The 24,332-nt window shown below is 38.6% G+C and overlaps 1 protein-coding gene across 1 annotated transcript; it reads right to left on the bottom strand.

The window, feature by feature from the left end:
- Nucleotides 1-8,621: 8,621 nt before the first annotated feature.
- Nucleotides 8,622-23,589, bottom strand: galr1a (galanin receptor 1a). Its single transcript, XM_057833961.1, has 3 exons — nt 22,652-23,589; nt 22,504-22,569; nt 8,622-10,140 (listed from the first exon to the last, which is right to left on the bottom strand). The coding sequence occupies exons 1-3, from the start codon at nt 23,309-23,311 to the stop codon at nt 9,820-9,822; spliced, it is 1,047 nt and encodes a 348-aa protein (XP_057689944.1). The 5' UTR covers nt 23,312-23,589; the 3' UTR covers nt 8,622-9,819.
- Between the last annotated feature and the right edge of the window lie 743 nt (nt 23,590-24,332).

The raw sequence follows: 24,332 nt of genomic DNA, 5'->3' as shown, positions 1-24,332 counted from the left end.
GTCCCCCCGTGTGGTTCTGGGATTTTTGCTCACCGTTCTTGTTATCATTTTGCCGCCACGGGGTGAGATCTTGCATGGAGCCCCAGATCGAGGAAGATTATCAGTGGTCTTATATGTCTTCCATTTTCTAATAATTGCTCCCACAGTTGATTTCTTTACACCAAGCATTTTACCTTTTGCAGATTCAGTCATCCCAGCCTGGTGCAGTTCTAAAATTTTGTCTCTGGTGTCCTTCGACAGGCCATAGTGGAGTTTGGAGTGTGACTGACTGAGATTGTGGACAGGTGTCTTTTATAACGATAATGAGTTCAAACAGGTGCCATTAATACAGGTAACGAGTGGAGCCTCGTTAGACCTCGTTAGAAGAAGTTAGACCTCTTTGACAATCAGAAATCTTGATGTTTGTAGGTGATCAAATACTTATTGTCCACTCTAATTTGGAAATAAATTATTTAAAAATCAAACATTGTGATTTTCTGTTTTTGTTTTTCCCACATTCTCTCATGGTTGAGGTTTATCCATGTTGACAATTACAGGCGTCTCTAATCTTTTCAAGTAGGAGAACTTGCACAATTTGTGGTTGACTAAATACTTATTTGCCCCACTGTATATGTGTATAAATATATATATACTGTATATATATATTTTTTTTTGGGGGGGGGGGGGCGAATACAAATTATTTTTATGAACACAATTCTTTTGCAGGCAAAATTTGCTAATGCAAACTATGTGTGAGATTTTGGTCCCATGTAAAAATACAGAGGTTTTCATCATATTACTGTAATTTTCTGACTAAATGATGCTACTTTTCCCCCTCATTCTAAATCCTGCGGCTTATAGTCCAGTGCAGCTTGTTTGTTGATTTATTTGGGTTCCTAGGCAGCACTTTATTTTAAAGCGGCACATTACACTGCCATAAGACCATCATAATTATGAAATGACACCATAGTTGGCATAAATGAATGCTTATGGCAGATGCCATTAAGTGTCATCCGGCAAATTATGTCACTAACTCGCTCGGGTCTTTTACATCCGTTCAAAAGTGAGATAATTTGCCGGATGACACAAAATGACATCAGTCATAAGCATTCATTAATGCTCCTGGCAGTGTCATGTCATCATCAAGACGGTCTTATGACAGTCTTATGGCACCACTGTCAAATAAAGTGTTACTGAAAACAACAACTAGCAATTAATTAAACAACTGGAACAGTAACTGAAGAAATAATTTGCACAAAACATGAAATTTGATTGTTATTTACGTCTGTAATGATGCAGTGCATGCTAGGAAGTATGTTGTACGACAACAGTGTTGACAGCAGATGGCAGCAGAGGTTGACTGTCTCCCCTCAGGTAGCAGTGATGGCCAAATGAAGCTTCATGGTGGTTCATTTGGTCTTATGACAGTCTTTTGATGCCGCTGTCAAATAAAGTGTTATCGGTTCATATCTTTTGGTGTAAATATCCCATAATACAGCTAGGATGATAGTCCAGTGCGGTTTATACGAACAAATGCTGTTTTCTTGTCAAATTTGGTGGGTGCCGACTTATAGTCAGGTGCGCCATATAGTCCGAAAATTACGGTAGATTCCTTGGAATATATTTGAAACTTTGACTCTTGAAAGGTTTTCAGTGCGCGTGGCTTCGATCACGATCACACTGACCTTAAAGCACACTAAAAGCATTAGAGAAAAGTTGCTCTGTGTGTTATGTATTATTGAACGGGAATATTGAATTTCAATTTCTTACAATACACAACTCATACATCTAAGCTGAGCTGGTAAATTGTCTTGTTTCGAGCACTGGGATCTGTACTTTTTCATGAATTCAATTTTATAAAGCAAAAACATTTGTAGCACAAGGCTCTTCTGCCTTCTGCTGATTTGGTTCATAAAAATGATTTAAAGACAAGTGGTTGTCAAATTTAAACTCAAATAAACGTTGTAGGAGCCAAAAATACATAATATACAGCTCCCTGCGTGGCAGGACAGAGACACTATTCTGTTCATTAACAGCTTGTGTTGTTTACCAAGCTAGCAAATTGCAAGGTAAAATAAGCTTTAACATTTTACAGGTGTCTCCTTCACGCTGAAAAAAACTGAGCCAGTCCATCTTTATGCTTGTAATGAAATGATTGTTTGATGTTGAAAGTTATACACCCATATACTGAGAGTTTTATGGAATTACATTTTGTTATGGCGGCACGGTGGTTAAGGGGTTAGCAGGTCCCCTTCGTAGTTCTCGGAACAAGGTTTCAATCCCAGGCTCTGGCCTTCCTGTGTGTAATTTGCGTGTTTTCCTCGTGCTTGCTTGGGGTTCCTCCCACATCCCAAAAACATGCATTGTATGCTGATTGAACACTAAATCCTCCCTAGGTGTGATTGTTAGTGTGGTGAGGTTTTTTTTTGTCTGTATACCCTGTGCTTGGCTGACAAGCAGTCCAGGGTGGACCCCACCTCCTGCCCAATGTTAGCTAGCATAGGCTCCAGAAACCTCTCGACCCTGGTGAGGATTTGCTAAGAGTGGATACTAGCTGTAAATACTAAGCCATCAGTTAAAAATTACCATTAAGTAGGCTATATAAGCTAGGCTTGTTGGCTTCATCAAGCCTTGACCTTCAACTCTCACTGGTGGCGGTTCACAGCTGAGTGTGAAGCGGTCGGGATGAGAATCAGCACCACCAAATCTGAGACCATGGTCCTCATGCAGGAAAAGGTGGAATGCCCTCTCCGGGTCAGGGTTGAGGTCCTTCCCCAAGTGGAGGAGTTTAAGTATGTCAGGGTCTTGTTCATGACTAACGGAAAAATGGAGCGGGAAATCGACAGGCGGATCGGTGCAGTGATGCGGACTATGGATCGGTCCGTCGTGGTGAAGAGGGAGCTGAGCTGAAAGGCGAAGCTTTCTATTTACCGGTCGATCTACGTTCTTACCCTCACCTATGGTCACGAGCTGTGGGTTGTGACCGAAAAAACAAGATCCCAGATAAAAGCGGCCGAAATGAGTTTCTTCCGTAGGGTGTCTGGGCTCTCCATTAGAGATAAGGTGAGAAGCTCGGTCATCCGGGAGGGGCACGGAGCAGAGCCACTGCTCCTCATGCATCAAGAGGAGCCAGATGAGTTGGCTTGGCCATCTGATTAAGATGCCTCCGGGGCGCCTCCCTGGTGAGGTGTTCCGGGCACGTCCCACTGGGAAGAGCCCGCGGGGCAGACCCAGGACACGCTGGGGAGACTATGTCTCCCGGCTGTCCTGGGAACGCATTGGGATCCCACAAGAAGAGCTGGATGAAGTGGCTGGGGAGAGGGAAGTCTGGGCGGCTTCCCTACTGAAGTTGCTACCCCCACGACCCGACCTCGAATAAGCGGGAGAAAATGGATGGATGGATGGATGGATGGATGGATGGATGGATGGATGGATGGATGGATGGATGGATGGATGGATGGATGGATGAGCCATATAGGCAAGCATAGACTAATATTTTTACTGTCACTAGTATGTGAAGCAGCTGTGGCTTGTGTTTATATAGTTGAGCCAAAATTACACAGCTGACCCAATTTTTCTCTTCTGTTATTTTTTTTAATCAACCAGTTTACAGTAATTATTGTATTTGAATCATTCCAGAACATGAAGCCGTCTTTAAATACACTTCATGTCCATTCTAACATTTGATCAACCTCTAGCTAAACTTACACATTGCCAGTGATTTCCATTCATTTAATATTTTGAACATTTATAAATATTGCCATGCCTTCAACCCGAACACTTTTTTTTTTTTTTTTTTTACATTGATTTAGGATGGCGTGTCGAGTGGACTCAGTGTCTTGCATAAACTCTATTGAAGATTTTCTGACAAAGGCAAATCAGTATCACGCTAAATAACAGTAATGGTCTGTTTAGAACATTCACTTAGCATTGATTAATGGCAAATTCTGATGCTTGTGGATGACTTGAATGTAAAACACTTATTTAAAGGAGCTCATCGAATATTTATTTGACTGCTCTTTTTATTCAATATTATCCAACGTTGAGTGCCCGTTCCTACTTTGTTGAGGAGCCGTTTGCTTCTGGTTCTCTTCACGTCCTCCCACATTTTTTTTTGTTTGTCCCCAACAGCTGGATAGCTGTAAGATAACTTCTCTTTTTTGTCTCTTGCACTGGTTATTTTTTGGTATCCTTTCATTGTTTGGATTTTTCCTAAGTTGTGTTGTGACATTATTTATAACCGAAAACAGATAAACTGTCACTGGCTGTTTGTAAAACAGCAGTTGCTCTGGAGCCTTAAATTTTTACATGAGTGGCCCAAGTAAGATGTCTGTGAATACAACACCTTTAAAAGTCCTAATATTGATATTTTTTTAATGTGCATACATTCTGTTCTTGAATGTTGGGAATATGCCACAACAAAGATAACAATGGTCCACAATGGCACTGTGGTAGCATGTGGACATGCTGTGCAACAATTTTTAGGAAGGCTACGTGCATCTTAGAAACAATTTTGTCCAGCAGCATTTCTGGGAAAGTAAATAGCAACAATTTTTAGGTGCGTGCATCTTACAAACCAATTTGTCCAGTAGCATTTCTGGGAAAGTAAATAGCAACAATTTTTGGTAAGTGCATTTTAGAAACCAATTTGACAAGCAGCATTTTTGGTAAATATTTGCATATATATATATATATATATATACATATATATATATATATATACATATATATATATATATATATATATATATATATATATATATATATACATATATATATATATATATATATATATATATATATATATATACATATATATATATATATATACATACTGCTAAAAAAATAAAGGGAACACTAAAGTAACATGTTGTAGATCTAAATAAATGATATTTTTATTAAATTGTCCTTTCCAAAGTTGAATGTGCTGACAACAAAATCACACAAAACATCACTGAAGATTGAATGTATCAACTCATAGAGGTCTGGATTTGGAGTGATACTCAAAATTAATGTGAAAAAACACACTTCAGGCCGATCCAACTTTGATGTAATGTCCTTTAAACAAGTCAAATAGGGCTCAGTAGTGTGTGTGGCCTCCACATACCTGTATGACCTCCCTGCAACGCCATGCATGCACCTCACTTCATGAGCCTGCCTTCCACACCTTTACCGTCAAGCTTTCTGCCATGATGTTTCCCATCTTTGTGCAATAATTATCACACAGTGAAATAAATATCGAAGCATAAAATCCTGATATTGTTATATTTGTAACATACTGTACATACATACTGTATTTATTTATTTATACATACAGTGGTATGAAAAAGTGTCTGAAACATTTGGAATTTCTCACATTTCTGCATAAAATCCCCATCCAATGTGATTGGATCTTTGTCAAAATTACACAGATGTACAAATAGTGTATGCTTTAACTAAAACCACCCAAACATTAATAGGTTTTCATATTTTAAAGTGGATGGCATGCAAACAATGATAGAAGGGCGAAAAATAAGTAAGTGAACTCTCTGCCAATTGAAACCAATTTTTACCCAAAAAAATAAGTCAGGTGTGTGCCCAATCACTGATGAGTGGTTTAAAGCTGCCCTGCCCACTATAAAACACACACCTGGTAAGAATTGTCTTGATGAAAAGCATTGTCTGACGTGCATCATGGCTCAGTCAAAAGAGCTGTCTGAAGACCTACGATCAAGGATTGTTCATTTGTATAAGGCTGGGAAAGGATACAAAACCATCTCTAAAAGTCTGGATGTTCATCAATCGACAGTCAGAGAAGTTTTCTTCAAATGAAGAGCTTGGCACTGTTGCTTCTTGCTTCCCTCCCAAGGAGTGGCCATCCACTAAAGATGACACCAAGAGTTCAGCGCAGAATACTCAGAAAGATACAAAAGAACCCTAGAGTGTCTGCGAAAGACTTAGAGAAATGACTGGCACAGTCCAATATCTTTGTGCACACATCAACTTTATGTAAAACTATGGCCAAGAATGGTGTTCATGGGAGGACTCCACAGAGGAGGCCACTGCTGTCTGAATAAAACATTGTTGGTCGTTTAATGTTCGCAAAAAGGCACTAGGACACTCTATAGAAGTTTTGGCAAAATATTTTGTAGACTGATGAAACCAAAGTTGAATTGTTTGGCAGTAACACATAACGTCTTGTATGGAGGAAAACTGGAACAGCTCACCAACATCAACACCTCATCCCCACCGTGAAGCATGGTAGAAGGAGCATCATGATTTGGAGCTGTTTTGCTACCTCAGGGCCTGGACAACTTGCAATCATTAATGGAAGAATGAACTCAAAAGTTTATCAGGATGTTTTGCAGGAAAACCTGAGGCCGTTTGTCGGACAGTTGAAGATAAAAAGAGGATGGATGCTACAACAAGACAATGATCCAAAACACATAAGTAAATCAACTTCAGAAAGGTTTAAGAAGAACAAAATGCACATTCTGAAGTGGCCAAGTCAAAGTCCAGACTTGAACCCCATTGAGATGCTGTGGCATGACCTAAAGACACCGATTCATGCCAGACATCCCAGGAATTTGACCAAACTGCAGCAGTTTTGTGGAGAAGAATGGGGCAAGATTTGTCCTGATCGATGTGCCAGACTGATCTGCAGCTAAAGGAAGCGTCTGGTTGAAGTTATCGCTGCCAAGGGGGGGTGGCGGCAATGGGGGGGGGGGTCACAAAATATTAAATGTGATGGTTCACTTACATATTTTTCCCCTTTCTGTCATTTTTTGCATACTACCCTCATTAAAATCGGAAAACGTAATTAGGATAGCATGACGGAAGGGGAAAAAATAAGTAAGTGAACCATCACATTTAATATTTTGTGGCCTCCTCCCCTCTTTGTCAGCAATAACTTCAACCAGACACTTCATGTAGCTGCAGATCAGTCTGGCACATCGATCAGGACTAATCTTGGCCCATTCTTCTCTACAAAACTGCTGTAGTTCAGTCAGATTCCTGGGATTTCTGAAATTAATCACTTTCTTTAGTTGATGCCACAGCATCTCAATGGGGTTTAAGTCTGGACTTTGACTTGGCCACTCCAGAACGTGTATTTTGTTCTTCTAAAACAATTCTGCAGTTTATTTACTTACCATATTTTTCGGACTACAAGTCGCACCTGAGTATAAGTCACACCAGCCATAAAATGCCCAACGAAGAGAAAAAAACAAACATATATAAGTCGCATCGGAGTATAAGTCGCATTTTTGGGGGAAATTTACTTGATAAAATCCAACACATAGAACAGACATGTCATCTTGAAAGGCAATTTAATATAAAAATACAATAGAGAACAACATGCTGAATAAGAGTACAGTGTACAGTGCATGAACAACGAAATGCGAATATACTGTCCTCACCAGGACGCAAAGGCTCGGTCCTGACTATTCAGCGGGCTAAACTCCCAAATGATGATGCTGGACGTCCGTATAATTTGCTGAATCAATTTCGTCCTTAATACCAAACAGGTTCACATCGACGTAAATAAATGATAATTAGGTGCTTTTACAGCAATGACATGACACACACGGTTAGCATGCGTTCGCTAGCATAAGCGCATCGTTCAAACAAACACACAACTGGCTCTAAGTGTCCGATCGCGGGTGGAGAGCACACAACAACAAAAGAAAAAATGATACACACAGGCATTGCCTCTGTAGAGATATTTTACAAGCATAAACAATGAACGTAGGTTTGCAGCCGTGTTTCTCTCTCGCTAACTCACTCAGAGCTACGTAGCTGTCGGTCTTCTTCTGGCGTGTAAGCGCTCTTCTTCACTTAAACAAGTGCGAGTGCGCCCCCACGTGGGCGTGAAAGTGCCACAAACTAAAAGCATGCATTTCAATATAAAAAAGTCAATAATACAATTGAACACACATTGCCAAAGGCAGAACGCGAACGTGGCCATAGTTATTAAGAGTTATTCAGATAACTATAGCATAAAGAACATGCTAACAAGTTTACCAAACCATCAGTGTCACTCCAAAACACCAAAATAACATGTGAAATTATATAATAATGTGTTAATAATTTCACACATAAGATGCTCCTCATAAGTTGCTCCTGAGTACAAGTCGCACCCCCAGCCAAACTATGAAAAAAACTGTGACTTGAATTCCGAAAAATACGGTATGTGTTTTGGATCATATTCTTGTTCAGCATCCATTATCTTTTTAGCTTCAACTGTCTGACAGACGGCCTCAGGTTTTCCTGCAAAATATCCTGATAAACCTTTGAATTCATTCTTCCATTTATTATTGCAAGTTGTCCAGGCACTGAGGCAGCAAAACAGCCCAAAATCATGACGCGTTAGTTAAAGCAGACACTGTTTTTACCTGTGTGTTATTTTGATAAAGATCAGATCACATTTGATGGTGATTTTATGCAGAAATTTAGAAATTCCAAAGGTTCAGATACTTTTTCATACCACTGTATTGGATAGAAAGACAACTAATCCTGGATATTCAAACAATAACATATTTGAAACACTGTGTAGCAAATTAAGAGCATCTCTATTTTGAATCACAGATTTTTATTTTCAGGATATCATATCAAGAATGCAGCTAAAAATAAAGAATACAATACAAACTGTATTTACCATCAGATATGTACTGTGCAATCAGCTAGAGTCAAACATTAATCTCTAGGAGCACCTTTATATTATGTTCTAAAATCAACAGCATGCTTTTGTGTGTGCATGATGTTCTCAGCATATCTGACAGTATTTACAAAATAGCAGCACAATCACAATTGCCTTAAATCTTTTTTTTTTTTTGTCTAGAAACTATTCAATAACGCATATAGCCAATTTTACAGAATACTATCAGCATCCTTGATATTTACAATGCACAATATTTAATGACAACAATTTTCTACATAAACAATTTTGTTGGGATGTGGTGTGTTGATTTTTTTTCTCTCTTCAAATTAGAAATACAGATGCTGTACATTAATGATCTCCATTGGCAATACCCACATAGCTAAAACCCTGCATTAAGAGCTCAAGAGACTTTAGCAGGAAATAGGCTAGCACACCAAGTTAAGCAATATCTTACATTCCAGTGCTCATGCTGCATCACCAAGTTACAAAATTGTTCTGTTCAGCACACGCCACATTTCATTAAATAAACAGTAAAACATTGAGACATGAGATTAAAACAATTCTGATGAGACATCTGGTGTACCAAGGAAATGAGCCAAATCCAAGAGACCTGTACTATGGACAGTAGCTGCAGAACAGTGGTGATGAAAACGTTTTGTCCAGCTGCAGCTGAATACAAGCCCTCAAGATTCTATAATATTTGAAGCACCAGTGACACTACATACACTAGTCCTCAGTCTCAGTGCACACAGTACAAGTATTTACCCAACCCTTCAGGGCAATTTAGTGCAGGGGCTACCATCATGCCCTTAGGCACATGGTCACCCACAAGTACCATGTAATTCCCCAATCTGCCTTTTCTACAAATTGTAATTGCGATTTCCTAGGAGTGTTCTTGTTCATCATAAAGGAATAACATTAAAAAAGCTTTCTTAGCTAAACTAACATCTTTTTTACTTGTTAGGGTGCGTACTTAATTGTAAGATTTCACAAAATGACATACGATTAAACAAGACTAGGTTTGAAAGCAATATGTAGATACTTGACAACATTGACTGTACAAATAATTTAAACCTTACAGCTCTTATGTGGAAAAGCTATGACATTTCCATGAAATATGTACAATTTAGTCACTGTCTTTAAATTCCTTAGTTTCCTAGCTTGACAGTTAACATACATTATTCGTATGCACATCTTCAAAATCAAACATTGGTGCAGTTGGTTGAAGGTGGTGTGTCTGGCTTGCTGCGAATCTCCTTGATCTCATTGAGCAGCACATCTTCTGTGCCAATCTGGCATTTGAATACTTGCTTATAAGCCTTCCTGAAGTTTTCCGACAGGAAGGCATAGATGACGGGGTTGACAGAAGAATTGCTGTAGGCCAGGCAGTGGGCGGCAATTCGCAGCACAAATGAAGCCTGGTTCAATGGGAAGGTCCCAAACTCTGCCCAGAGGTGAACCACATGATGAGGGAGCCATGACAGGCAAAATACCACCACTACAACCAGCACTGTCTGAGCTGTCTGAAAACCACCACATGAGGAAAAAAGACAACAATTGTGTTAATGTATTGTGCACACCAGCAGTAAAGTCAGGCAAATTTGCTTTATAAATTGATAGTTTATAATTTTCACTTCATCAAAATTGTACAAACCCTTACAAGAAGCACTTTTCACTTGCATAATAATCCTTTTCAATTAATTACAATCTGAATGAGGCTCTAGAATAAGGCTGCAGCAACTAATTGATTAAAAGCGATTAATAAATAAGTTGCCAACTAATATGATAATACTTTTTTTTTTTTCCGGCAGCTATGAGCAGTCCCGTTTGGGTCCTTGTTTGTGTGTAATGTGAAGTTGCGTGCGGGCGCCATTATTAGAGCAGGAGAAAGAGAGTTCACTGCTACACTCAGGTTGGATTGCAAAATCAATAATATTACAAAGTGTCGAGAGTTCGATTGTCTTTTGTGTTGTTAGATCCAGTGTGCTTCCGCCAGAGGTGAGTAAATGAAACCAATTGTATTGTTTGTATTCTTTGTTAATGAGACGTTACTACTGTACCTAGCACTGAATGCTAAGCTAGTTAGCAATGATGCTAATCAGTGTCTTGAGTGTCCATTTGTATTTTTTTGGAGAAGCATATTAGCAATTGAGTTATTGATAGATAGTAAAGTTGTCACACTTCTTTTTATAAAGAAACCACATCAATAAACACATTCATTTAACTCCTTTCAACACAAACTCCCATTTAAACTGTAAATTGTCACACAAGAGGAGTGTGCTTTGGAATTGGATTTGGACTGTATTTATGAACAACTGTTTGTTAAAGAAAAACTGATTAATTACAGTCTGTCTCCTCCTTATTAGATTTTGTTTTTTTATTTGTTTAAAGAAAATAAATGAGTCATTGACACAATTTATATCAGCACTTTACCCAAAAGACAAGAAAACGTCAATCAGCAGCATTTTTTTATTTTTATTTGAATGAACAGGACTTTGGTCGGATTTGTTTCTTTTTATGTTTTATACTCAGAACCTTTTATTAAAAATGAACAAGTATGTACTGCCATGTACTTAAAACAGTACAGTTGTAGTCATTTAAGTCAGGAAGCTATAATAAAATATTATAATATAATAGTTTATTTGAACATTTCCAGTCTGGCTTTCGAGCTCATCATAGCACTGAAACTGCATTAGTCGAAGTAACTAATGACTTCTTACTAGCAGCTGACGTTGGATTAGTCTCGATCCTGGTTCTGTTGGACCTGAGTGCAGCCTTTGACACAATCGACCATAATATCTTATTGCAGAGATTAGAATGTGACATAGGCATTAGAGGAGCAGCCCTCTCCTGGCTTAAATCATATTTATCTAATAGGTACCAGTTTGTCAATGTAAACCAGCAATCATCACCGTACTCTAGAGTTAGTTATGGTGTGCCACAAGGATCGGTCCTCGGGCCCATCTTGTTTACGCTGTATATGCTTCCTCTAGGTAATATCATCAGAAAACATAGCATTAACTTTCATTGTTACGCTGACGACACACAAAAGTATTTATCAATTAAACCTGAGCAGATCAGGCAAATGGACAAATTAAGCACCTGCGTCCGAGAGATGAATACCTGGATGAGCACTAACTATCTTCTACTTAATCCTGAAAAGACAGAAGTCCTTATAATAGGCCCGAAAAGTGTGAGAGACTATTTAGCTGCCCAGATAGTCACTCTGGACAATGTAAGTGTAGCCACCAGCACCACAGTTAAAAACCTAGGAGTTTTATTCGACCCTGACTTATCGTTTAAATCTCACATTAAACAAACCTGCAGAACGGCCTTCTTCCACCTGCGCAACATAGCCAAAATTAGAAATATTTTATCTAAAAGCGATGCAGAAAAATTAATTCACGCATTCGTTACATCGAGATTGGATTACTGTAACTCCCTACTTGCAGCTTGTCCTAAAAGTTCTCTAAAAGGTCTTCAGCTTGTCCAAAACGCAGCAGCAAGACTTTTAACAGGAACCAATAGAAGAGAGCACATCACCCCTGTGCTCCAGGCCCTTCACTGGCTTCCAGTCGAGTTTAGAATTAAATTTAAAATCCTCCTCCTTACATTTAAGATCATTAATGACATGGAGGGTCTAAGGATGGGGGATACCCAGGACTTGAATTTATTTATTCATCTTTGTTGCTTCGTTTGTTGTTTTTGATTGTGTATCATATTGCCTCTGCAAAGCCCTTTGAGACAACGTTGTTGTGATCCAGGGCTATACAAATAAAATTGAATTGAATTGAATTGAATATTTCTGAAGAGATACTCATCCATTTTTTCTTAATTGTTACTTACAACATGCCTAAAACAACTTCAAATTAAATTGTGAAGGTGATTGAAAAAGTGACATTTATCCAATTATTCGTGGAATTACTTGTCCGATTAATCAGTTATAAAAATAAATAAATAAATAATCGTTAGTTGCAGCCCTACTCTTGAATAACGATGAGTTGGGAGTTTAGAATCAGACACATTCTCTAATTGGAATTAGACAGCGAGCAGAAAATGTTAAAGTTCTTAAAAGTCATCTCAGGTTGAGTAAAATTCTAAGTGAATGCCAAATGCATAAGAGAAGATAAAAGTTGGATGTATTGTCAAGCCGTTGGCAACCAATTACCATTTATCAAAAAAAAGTTATATAAAGTTAAATAAAGTTCAAAATGCACATACATTCAGTAATTCAAAGGTTTGAAATTGAAGGCATATTTCTAGTCGTGTATTTCCAAGCAGTGTCTGATAAGAATTAAGAATGGAACAGTTAACAATAGAATTTTATGCAAGACTTTTCGTAACACAGTAATCAAACATATAATAAATTTCATACATTTTCACCTGAAGTCGCCACTATGCTCGTTCCAAACAAATTAGTCGCCATTGTGGCAAACAGAACACCATCAAAGCGCTTGAAATTAATGTGACACGTTTCCATTATGTTCAAGAGAAGCTATGAATGTCTGCTGAATCACATCCAAACGTCAATTTACAGTACTGCTTTGGTGCAAAATCACAGACACAATAGTAACACTGGGAAGCAAATGATTATAATAAATAAATAAATAAATTACATAAAAATGACGTCCACACTTTTAAGACAACATTTCATGTTTGTTTGTTTTTTATTTGTTCTTTTTTATTGCAAGTCTTAAACACATATCAAATGGGACTACATGCTAGATCAGAATCTCTTTCAAAGTTCATGCCATGTTTAATGGGGTAGAGTTTAGGGCTTAATTTTTTTTCCAAGCATGCTTTATTGCCTTTTGTGTCCGATGGGAGCAGTCATGCAGAACTGTAAAATGTCTTCTCCCAGACAATCTTCACCAAGTTGGAAGTACAGAATATACTGTCGTTTATAACCATAAATTAGTTTGATTACATTATGTAGTTAAGAGGTGTGTCCAAAAACATCTTTTCAGATCAGTCAGAGACACTAAGTCATTATTGATCTTGAGTTCTTTTCCAACTTTGGCACAAACATAGCAGTCATGGAGAGGTTCCCACACTTTTGAGAAGTTGCGAACAGTTCCTTGTTTAGGTAGCCTTCATAAAATGTTTACAGCTTTACCTCAAACCATGGAGAGTCATCCCAAACAAATGTACAAATCACAGTCAGATTTATATGTGTTTCACATGTCATCCCTTTTCACCTTTCACTGCCACAAGGTTAAAGGATCTCTTAAATGTTTAAATTTATTGATAAAAAGATACTGGCTTAATATTAACTACCCTTAATTTTATTGGTCACAATTTTTGTTGGAGGCATGATTGTTTTTCTTATTATCATATCAATAATATAGTATCACTAAATAAAAATATAAACAGAATACTTTTGTTTTAGCTGGAATTTTTCATTAAATAAAACTGAAATATTTAACACAATCTCTGCTCACACAGGGCCTTTTCTTTTAACATTATCCCTTTTTTGTACCACTTATCCTCACTGGGATCGCATGTGTGTAAGAGCATATTCTAGTTTTGGGGGTACATTCTTAACTGGTTGTCAGTCAATTGAATTCCACAAGTACTAACACATACTTTCACACCAATTTAGAGTCTGCAATTAATCTACCATGCATGCTTTGTGGGACCAAACCAAAGTACCTAGAGAAAACCCACACTAGCAAAGGGAAAATACAGAGACAAACGTCTCAAAGGGATGCGGGAGACCGGATTTCAACCCACGACCCCGCGGTCGCTAACTACGCCAACGTGCCACCTGTAGAAATCTTATCTTTTACCAAGATAAAATAAAAACCCACTGTAAAATGTGCAGTCGGAAACACACCTGTGCAATAATCATGGAGCTCAATAAGCATCTTAATATGGCTCAACTGTGAGGAGGATTATTTCTGCAAAAGGGGAAGTGTTCACTCACACAAATTTACACTGATTTTAAGAGAATATTTGAGGGAAAATGTTTTTTTATGTACAGTGGGGCAAATAAGTATTTAGTCAACCACTAATTGTGCAAGTTCTCATACTTGAAAAGATTAGAGAGTCCTGTCAACATGGGTAAACCTCAACCATGAGAGACAGAATGTGGAAAAACAAAAAACAGAAAATCACATTGTTTGATTTTTTAAAAGACTTTATTTCAAATTAGAGTGGAAAATAAGTATTTGGTCACCTACAAACAAGCAAGATTTCTGGCTGTCAAAGAGGTCTAATTTCTTTTAACGAAGCTCCCCTCGTTACCTGTATTAATGGCACCTGTTTTAACTCATTATCGGTATAAAAGACACCTGTCCACAAACTCAGTCAGTCACACTCCAAATTCCACTATGGCCAAGACCAAAGAGTTGTCGAAGGACACGAAAGACAAAATTGTAGACCTGCACCAGGCTAGGAAGCCTGAATCTGCAATAGGTAAAACGCTTGGTGTAAAGAAATCATCTGTGGGAGCAATAGTTAGAAAATGGAAGACATACAAGACCACTGATAATCTCCCATCGATCTGGGGCTCCATGCAAGATCTCACCCCGTGGCGTCAAAATGATAACAAGAACGGTGAGAAAAAATCCCATAACCACACGGGGGGACCTACTGAATGACCTACAGAGAGCTGGCACCACAGTAACAAAGGCTACTATTAGAAACATAATGTGCCACCAGGGACTCAAATCCTGCACTGCCAGACGTGCCTGGAGGATTTGCAGGATTTGCTGAAGAAAGTACACGTCCAGGCCCGCGTGCGGTTCGTTAGAGAGCATTTGGATGATCCAGAAGAGGACTGGGAGAATGTGTTATGGTCAGATGAAACCAAAAGAGAACTTTTTGGTAGAAACACAGGTTCTCGGAGAGGAGGAAGAGAGGAGAAAGAATACTGAATTGCATCTGAAGAACATCATACCCACTGTGAAGCATGGGGGTGGAAACATCTTGCTTTGGGGCTGTTTTTCTGCAAAGGGACCAGGACGATTGATCTGTGTAACGGAAAGAATGAATGGGGCCATGTATTGAGAGATTTTGAGTCGAAATCTCCTTCCATCAGCAAGGGCATTGAAGATGAGACGTGGCTGGGTCTTTCAGCATGACAGTGATCCCAAACACACAGCCAGGGCAACAAAGTAGTGGCTTCGTAAGAAGCATTTCAAGGTCCTGGAGTGGCCTACCCAGTCTCCACATCTCAATGCCATAGAAAATCTGTGGAGTGAGTTGAAAGTCCGTGTTGCCCAACGACAGTCCCAAAACATCACTGCTGTAGAGGAGATCTGCATGGAGGAATGGGCCGAAATACCAGCAACAGTGTGTGAAAAGCTTGTGAAGAGTTACAGAAAACATTTTGCCTCCGTTATTGCCAACAAAGGGTACATAACAAAGTATTGAGATGAACTTTTGGTATTGTCCAAATACTTATTTTCCACCATGATTTGCAAATAAATTCTTTAAAAATCAAACAATGTGATTTTCTGGGGGGGGGTTGTCGCTCATGGTCGAGGTTTACCCATGTCGACAATTACAGGCCTCTCTAATATTTTCAAGTGGGAGAACTACAACAATTAGTGGTTGACTAAATTCTCATTTGCCCCACTGTAGCTAGGAAAAGTATTTGATCTACTGTATCATTGCAAAGTACATATGTGTTTAAGGTACATTTCGAACATTATGGTTAATAATTTGTGAAATTAGGAGTAAAGCCTAACTGGATGCTATTAAAGTAATAAATCATAAAAATAAATTATCTGACCTAAAATCATGTTTTTTCATTGTGATGGCATATCACTTGGTATGCCTTAGTCTTTTCATGCCACTGTATATGTTATTATTTTGCTCAGAAAGTATACTGTAGGGTTAGATATAGATTTCTAAAGCGACTTCAAACCACAGGAAATGATGCGCAATTTAGATTATAGATAATTCCGATTATATTTTTGTAGCTGTTCATATCGCAATAACAATTGTAACTCTTAGGTGAAGGGAATGTGCTAACGTTTGTCACTAAATCTGCCTATTACTACCTAAAAAAGATACAGCCAAAATTAAGGGGCTTCTGTCTAAACAAGACATGAAAGAACATTTTCAGTAGATTGGACTACTGCAACGGTATATTTACAGGTCTTAATAAAAAATCAGTCAGGAAGCTGCAGCTAGAACAGAATGCTGCTGCCAGAGTCCTTACAAATACAGGAACCTGGACCATATCACACCGCATATGAAACAGTTACACTGGCTTGCAGTGAGTCAAAGGACAGACTATAAAATACTACTGCTTGTCTACAAAACACTTAATGGCGTTGGACCAAAATACATGATTGATTTGTTTAACCCCTATTAAACCTCTAAACCCCTAAGGTCATCTGGAACTGCTGTGTGTTCCAAGAACAAAAACCAAGCAGGGTGACGCATCATTTAATTACTATACTCCTCACCTCTGGAAAAAATTACCTGGCGGTCTGACATGTGCTCCAACTGTTAGCTCCTTTAAATCAGGGCTAAAAACGCTATTGTTTACCACAGCATATTCATAACTGTCGATATATTTCAAATTTCAAGCTGTTTGCGTTTTATTAATTTCACTGGTTTTATTTAAGTTTCCAAATATTTTTTAATCCTCTTGATGATTTAATGTGACTTTTTTGTATAATTTGATTTTCTGTCTCATTTGTCTTTGTAACTTTTTTTTTTGTTTGTTTAATATGATTTTTATGAATCATTTTATCTCTGCTTGTGGATCTTCAGGTGATGTAAAGCACTTTGAATTGCATTGTGTTCAGTTGTGCCAGAAAAATTAATTTGGCTTGCCTTGCTTGTGATGTGACATGCATGGACACTCTAACACGTCACCGTCTTACAGTGTTTATGGGAGTAAATGCAGTCTCTCCAAAAGGACTCTGCCATTATGGTTTTATGGCAATTTTGATGATTTCATGCTACCAGAGCCAATATTTTCTTGACCTGATCGCTTCACTTATGGTATCAGGATGGGAAAGGTACAATGTGTGCCTTTGTCCATCATTAATCATTCCCGTCTGTTGTTTGTTTTGTTGAACAGTTATGTTTTTCACCAGTCGATGATAGATTGCATGCATACAGATCACAATTATACTGCAGAGGCGTCGGATAGGTATCCGATTTTTTCCACATGCGAATGAGCCCAGGTCGTATTTGGAAAAAAAAAATTAATTAGACTGTCAATCAAATATGTGTCGTACACGGGCAAATAAATTGAATTTGACCTGCAGTGTGAACATAGCCTTAACATGTAGTGGTTATTTCACCTGACTGCTGTACAAGCAGCGTGGTTTGAAAGAATACTCAATGCCATCCTTTCATGTCCAGTGCAAATCTAGATCATCCCATTATTGTAATGCTTGAGATGTTATTTTACACTGGATTTTGGTCATTTATTAGCGATACATTCGCAGCCAATGAACAGTCACCTTTTCATTCTCTTTAAATGTGGCCTGCTAAAGGCGAACAAATAATCCTTTTATGATGATAGACGAAACTGATCTGCTCAAGGCCGGAAGGTAAGGGCATGAAAAGTATGAATAACTTCAAAGTTGCTTCCTCTGGCGGAAGATGTAAAATCACAGAACTCGGCTGAAAAGTGGGCACTTGGGAGAGCACCTGCCTTGCTGATCATTCGTGTCCATTTGCGACCTCCATACCACCAACTCCTAGGTGTTCCAGAGATTTCAATTTTTAGTGATTTTAAAAATACAATAGGGATTATGAAAACCACAAACGTGTTTAATGACATATCTGCAACATTTCAGAGGGCTCAATGCAATCTGTTGATATATGTAAGAATAAAATACATCACACATCTGTTCAGTTTTCGTATATTCATTCTGATGTCACAATCAGACCTATACATATCCTGTTAGACTTAAGACCAGAAATCTATCTCATGCCAAAAATATGGCATCTGAAGAGGCAAAATTTCAGACTGGCTGCGAGACACCTCAACTCAAACAAGCTTGTCCTCTTTCTGTCAGCCATTCTTGGATGCCCGTCAGAAGCAGAGGGTTGTGAATTAATATTTTGCTCTGGAAGGAGAACAACCACTAAATAATTTCATTAGTGATGAGGTGATAAACCCATGTCTCATCCCCTGTCACAATATGCTAGAGAAAAAATCATCACTTTTGTGACACGACGCTTCAGACAATCTCAAACAAGCACTTATGTGCAAATACACACTAACGGCTGTGACCAGTTCAGATGTGAACCTCATTGGAATGCAGTATTGTACAACTGTACTGTAAACTGTACTGGTGTATTCTACACTCATTTTTAATTTGACACCAACACAACTATTTTCTAACCATTTTGGAAGTCGATTGGATTTTAATTAGATACTAATGAACATTTTCATTAATCAGTCCTTCGTGATGATGAGTATCCCTCAATAACCCATACAGCTGTGTCCTGTGCTCACTCCCATTTGATTTGATACCAAACACGACTATTTTCTGACTAAATAGAAATATGATTATATTTTAATCAAGAATCAATGAACATTTTCGTTGATTAGCCATTAGTAATGATGTGTATCATTCCTTAATCTACACTCAATCCCAATCAATTTGATATCAAACATGACTATTTTCTGATCAATCTGCAAATTGCTTGATTTTTAATCAAGTATTATATTAGTAAGTAGTTATATTATATTAGTAAGTATTAATCAAGTATTATTATAGTATAAATTTTTTTTTGATTAGTCACTAACGATGATGAGTATCCTTCCATGAACTGTACAGCTGTGTCCTACACTGTCCCGATTGATTTTACATCAAACACAACTATTTTCTGATGACTTTGTTAATTGATTGGATTTTAATGAATCAATTAAGGAAAAAATGGCTCTAACCATTGATGTTAATATCCTAATAGTATATGCATAATGTAGTTTCAGATGAAACCATCATTTATTAGGAGGGAATAAACCACAGAAAATAATACTTCTAAAATGACTCTAAAATGCGCAACAATCCGCTTGCCAAGCCAATTGAGCCTCTACCCATTAACCAGTGAACCTAAATACATTTTTACATCAATTACTTGTGAATAAATCTAAATAATTGAAATTGATTCATGAATAGAGTCCAGTGGTACCTCTACATACAAATTTTATTCGTTCCAGGACCCAATTTGTAAGTCGAAATGGTCCTATGTTGAGCGGGATTTTCCCATAAGAATATATTATAATTCGATTAATTCATTCCACAGCCCATAAACCTATGCTAAAGCCTTAATAAATACTGCTGGAACAATTACAAATAGCAATTACACATAGCAAAACAAATATATTATAAATACAAATCGGAATATTAATAATAATATAAATAATAATAATGTAACGAGGCGGCACGGTGGCTTAGTGGTTAGCACATCTGCCTCACAGTTCTGAGATCAAGGGTTCAATCCCGGGCTTCGGCCTTCCTGTGTGGAGTTTGCATGTTCTCCCCGTGCCTGCGTGGGTTTCCTCCGGGAACTCCGGTTTCCTCCCACATCCCAAAAACATGCATGGTAGGCTGATTGAACACTCTAAATTGTCCGTAGGTATGAGTGTGTGCGTGAATGGTTGTATGTTTCCTTGTGCCCTGCGATTGGCTGGCAACCAGTTCAGGGTGTCCCCTGCCTACTGCCCGTAGTTGGCTGGGATAGGCTCCAGCACCTCCGCGACCCTCGTGAGGAAAAGCGGCATGGAAAATGAATGAATGAATGAATAATGTAACGAATCGGGTTCTAATGTGGTAGTTGTGTTTTGCATGCTGTTCCTGAATGCAATGTGTGACTGACAACGAGTGAGAGAGGTGCCTTCGAGTTTTTACTTTCACTTTTTCATGTTCTGTTGTTGTTGGCATTGGCTATGGCCGACAGTAGCTGTGTTGTATTGCACGTGTTCTGAAATAAATGATTAAAAACCTGACGAAGCTAACGATTTCTTTGCCGATGATACAATAATAATAATTGTCACCTTTACTTATCAAGATTGGCGAACAGAGGTCCCAGGAGGATCGGCGAAATCATAGACATGTCATAATATTGTCGAGCCATGCTCATATTTTTTTTTAATCATTTCCATCTTAATTTCAATGGTAAGCGTCACCTTTTTCGTTTTTTCACCACCTGCACTAACCTGCTTGAAACCCATGTTGATTTCTCTCACAACAAAATTCACCGTGCGTCCGTCTTGCAGGAAAACAATGCAATTGCAACGTTGTCATAAAATGTCGCATGTCTTCATATGCTAAGACAAATGGCGAGTCAAATTTTACGTCAGATGTTGAAAGGATTGTATGTCTATGCGATCGTATGTCGAGATACCACTGTAAATTAAACTAGTTGTCACACTACAATGAATATATAGGAAGTAGAAGTGGGCAAAAAGTCTATTTAGCTTTTGAGACTACCTTTGTATCATACTTGAATTCACTATACAAACAATATTTCGCAACAACAGTGAGAGTTACCTTGCCCTATCCTGCTGTTACTCCTAAGTCAACAAATACACATTTAAAACCAGTGCCTCAATGTCATATTAATTTTTTTTTTTTTTTTTTTGACCATCTAAATGTCACGCTTGGTAACTGTTTCCCATTTGTACAGCACTGTATACCATACTGCCTTAAAATGTATCACAGTTCATGGCTCATGTCTTGGTATGTACAGTAAAAACTAATATTCTCTTTCAGGTACAGCTATCACAATCAAGCCTGGTAGGATTTTGATTTCCCAAAGGACGACATGGGGATGGCTAGAATGTTGTGGATATATAGAAAAATGACACTTCGAGACATCTTTGGAATGTGGATATTTGAAAATGTTACCACTTGCAGAGATTTACATATGGAATAAATGTTAAATGTAGGTGGCATGGCGGACAAGTGGTTAGCGCGTCCTTTCTGAGATCAAGGGTTTAACCCCAGGCTCTGGCCTTCCTGTGTGGAGTTTGCACGTTCTCCACGTGCCTGCGTTTTTCTTCGGTTATCCGGTTTCCTCCAACATCACCAAAACATGCCTGGTAGGCTGATAGAACACTTCAAATTGTCCGCTGGTATGAGTTTGTGTGTGAGCTGTTGTTTGTCTCTTTGTACCCTACAGATGGCTGACAACTAATTCAGGATGTACCCTGCCAACTGCTCATACTTAGCTGGAACGAGCTCCAGCACCCCTCCGACTCTCGTGAGGTTGAGCAGCACAGAACAGAAGATAAATGAATAAAATGTTAAATGTGTAATGGTGCCAGGATGCCAGGAGACCTTACACCCCAAAGCCTGAGGAGCTTCAGTGGGTTTGAAGCATTTGAGTCTGTACTTGGCTAATGCCGGCCCAAGCAGAGCAGATGTGTCATCAAATGGTTAGCTCTGTGCATTAATCATTACACGTGAAATAGCTCTCATTTTAATAAGGGTTGGTAAACACGGAGCAGAATATAGCTCGTTCCCCAAAAGATTGCATATACACTTTAGAATTTCTGTTTTTCCACAAAAATGTAGAGTTGGTTTAACTGTAAAAACATCTAAATTTGTTTGGACGTGTTCACTTTAAAAAAAAAAAAAAAAAAAAAGCTGATTGTTGCCCACACATCAGTGCTTATCACAAAGCAGTTATCAAATTGTGCTGCTCAACTGACCAAAGGACACACAGATAGATCCTGTCTCCATGTCATTTCATATAGGATCCTTCTATATATGTGTGATGTGTGTGTATGCTGATGTAAATAATTAGAATGAATGACGGCACCAAATAGCATCATTAATTGAAGTGTGGGATAAGTGAACAAGGTTATTATCATAAATATTCTGTTCATACATTTTAACTCAGTGACATTGAAACACTCCCTCTCAATGAGGAAAAATCACTTGTTTCTTAACACATACCTTTTTCTTTGATGCCTCAGACTTTTTGGACATATTTCTCAGCTTTTTGTGCAAGTGTTTTAAAACCTGCAATCAACGATATACAAGTAACATAAGTAAGATATATGACATTTTCCAGCAATGTCCACAAAAATATGAATTTGCTTACCTTTGAATAGCAAAAAGTGATGAGCAGCAAGGGCAAAATGTAGCCAAAAACAAAGGTGCAAACCACATATATTTTTTTCTGGTTTGGGTCGGGCCACACTTCCCAGCAAAATGTTAGATTTTCTCCCCCGTGAAAGATATTCTGGTAATACATGATGGGCGCTGCCATGGCCAAAGAGAGAATCCAAATGACCACCACGCCGATGAAAGCATGTTTGGCAACCCTTATAGTGGAGGACTTTCTAGCGTGCACGATGGCTACGTATCTGTCCACGGACATTGCCGAGAGAGTGAAGATGCTGACCAACATGGACACCGTGAAGAAATAGTGGATAAATTTACAAATGAATGCGCCCAGGACCCAAGTGGGCATCATGTAGACGGTAGACTGGAAAGGGACGCAGAAGATAAGGTAGGACAGGTCCGCGATGCTCAGGTTCAGGATGAAGATATTTGTGGTGCTGCGTGGTTTCCCCGGTTTGCTCCGGGCCAGGACTGTGATCACCATGGAGTTACCAAGTACACCGAGCACGAAGATGAGACAAAACACCACTAACGTGATGAAATTATCCGTGCCGATCCCGAAAATAAGTTCCTCCTCCTCTGTTCGGTTGAGCTTCCATGACTCTTCTAGAAACCACAGCGATTCCGTAAGATTCATATTTACTTCTAAACTTGGAAGATTGCCAGGCAAATCGATTTGAGCGTCTTAGTGGTGCCCTTGTTTCGTATTTTGCTCGAATAGAAGCTGTCCAGCGCTGTGCGTCAATGGAGCCCCCTCAAGAAGATATTCACGAGTCGTGACGATAGATTGGGCTTTTAAGAAATTCCGCGACGTAGTCTCCCAAATTGCATTGCTATATGGATGATATTGAAAGCTTCTAGATATCTTTGGCGCATTAATCAGCCGTCGAAAAATGAGTCTCCAAGTGCACACCTGATGCGTCGGCGCACCAAACGCGCGCAACAGACTCGCTTTTCTTTTCTGTTCATGCGCTTTTCTCACCCTACATTACATCAGGGGCAGTCTTGGGTGTACACGTCATAAATTTGCATATTTATCATGCATTCGGGGATTTTAAGGTTATTCCAAGACCTTAATTAATGACAATGTCATTTTCTAGACCATTGCTTTAACATGAAATAGGTGCATGTTGAGTCTTTTTCTATCCGTGACAAAGTATGACTTCTCATGTGATATGATTACAGTTTAATTCTCACTGCTATCAGATGTCCAACTTCGAGAATTAAGAGAGACAAAGGAACAGTATCTATACTAAACAAACAACACAAAAAATCTGCCGTCAGACGAGTAACAATTGTCCAGAGAACTAATAATGTACCAATATGTTGAGATTAGGGATGTCCCGATCAGATCACGTGATCGGAAATCGGGCGTATCGCGCCATTTTTCAAAGGATCCAAATCGTGTGAAAAGGATCAGGTTTTTAATTAAAATCAGTGGTCTTACCCGGATGCCAGGCGTGGGTGGGCATTAGTCTTACCTGGGGGGGGGGGGGCAAAAAACAAAAAGCTACAATGCTCAAGTAGGTCGAAATCCAGCGTAGGGCTATTGCACCTTAAAACATTTTTGTTTTCTCCTTGAGATAACTGTTGTTGTGATTTAGTCTAAACAAATTATAGTTGATTTGATTCTATTTGACTTAGAACACATCCATAAC

This window comes from Corythoichthys intestinalis, chromosome 4 (genome assembly GCF_030265065.1).
Source record: "Corythoichthys intestinalis isolate RoL2023-P3 chromosome 4, ASM3026506v1, whole genome shotgun sequence".
Lineage (NCBI taxonomy): Eukaryota > Metazoa > Chordata > Actinopteri > Syngnathiformes > Syngnathidae > Corythoichthys > Corythoichthys intestinalis.
The sequence above is the reverse complement of the archived record's forward strand: the minus strand, read 5'-3'. Positions and strand labels throughout refer to the sequence as shown.

What these genes read in the sequence shown, in the direction of transcription:
- galr1a (XM_057833961.1), bottom strand. Translation starts at nt 23,311, where the DNA reads ATGAATCTTACGGAATCGCTGTGGTTTCTAGAAGAGTCATGGAAGCTC. An exon ending in TCACTTTTTGCTATTCAAAG is followed by an intron (nt 22,570 to 22,651) that starts GTAAGCAAATTC and finishes CGTTGATTGCAG; the next exon opens with GTTTTAAAACACTTGCACAA. An exon ending in CTGAGGCATCAAAGAAAAAG is followed by an intron (nt 10,141 to 22,503) that starts GTATGTGTTAAG and finishes GGTGGTTTTCAG; the next exon opens with ACAGCTCAGACAGTGCTGGT.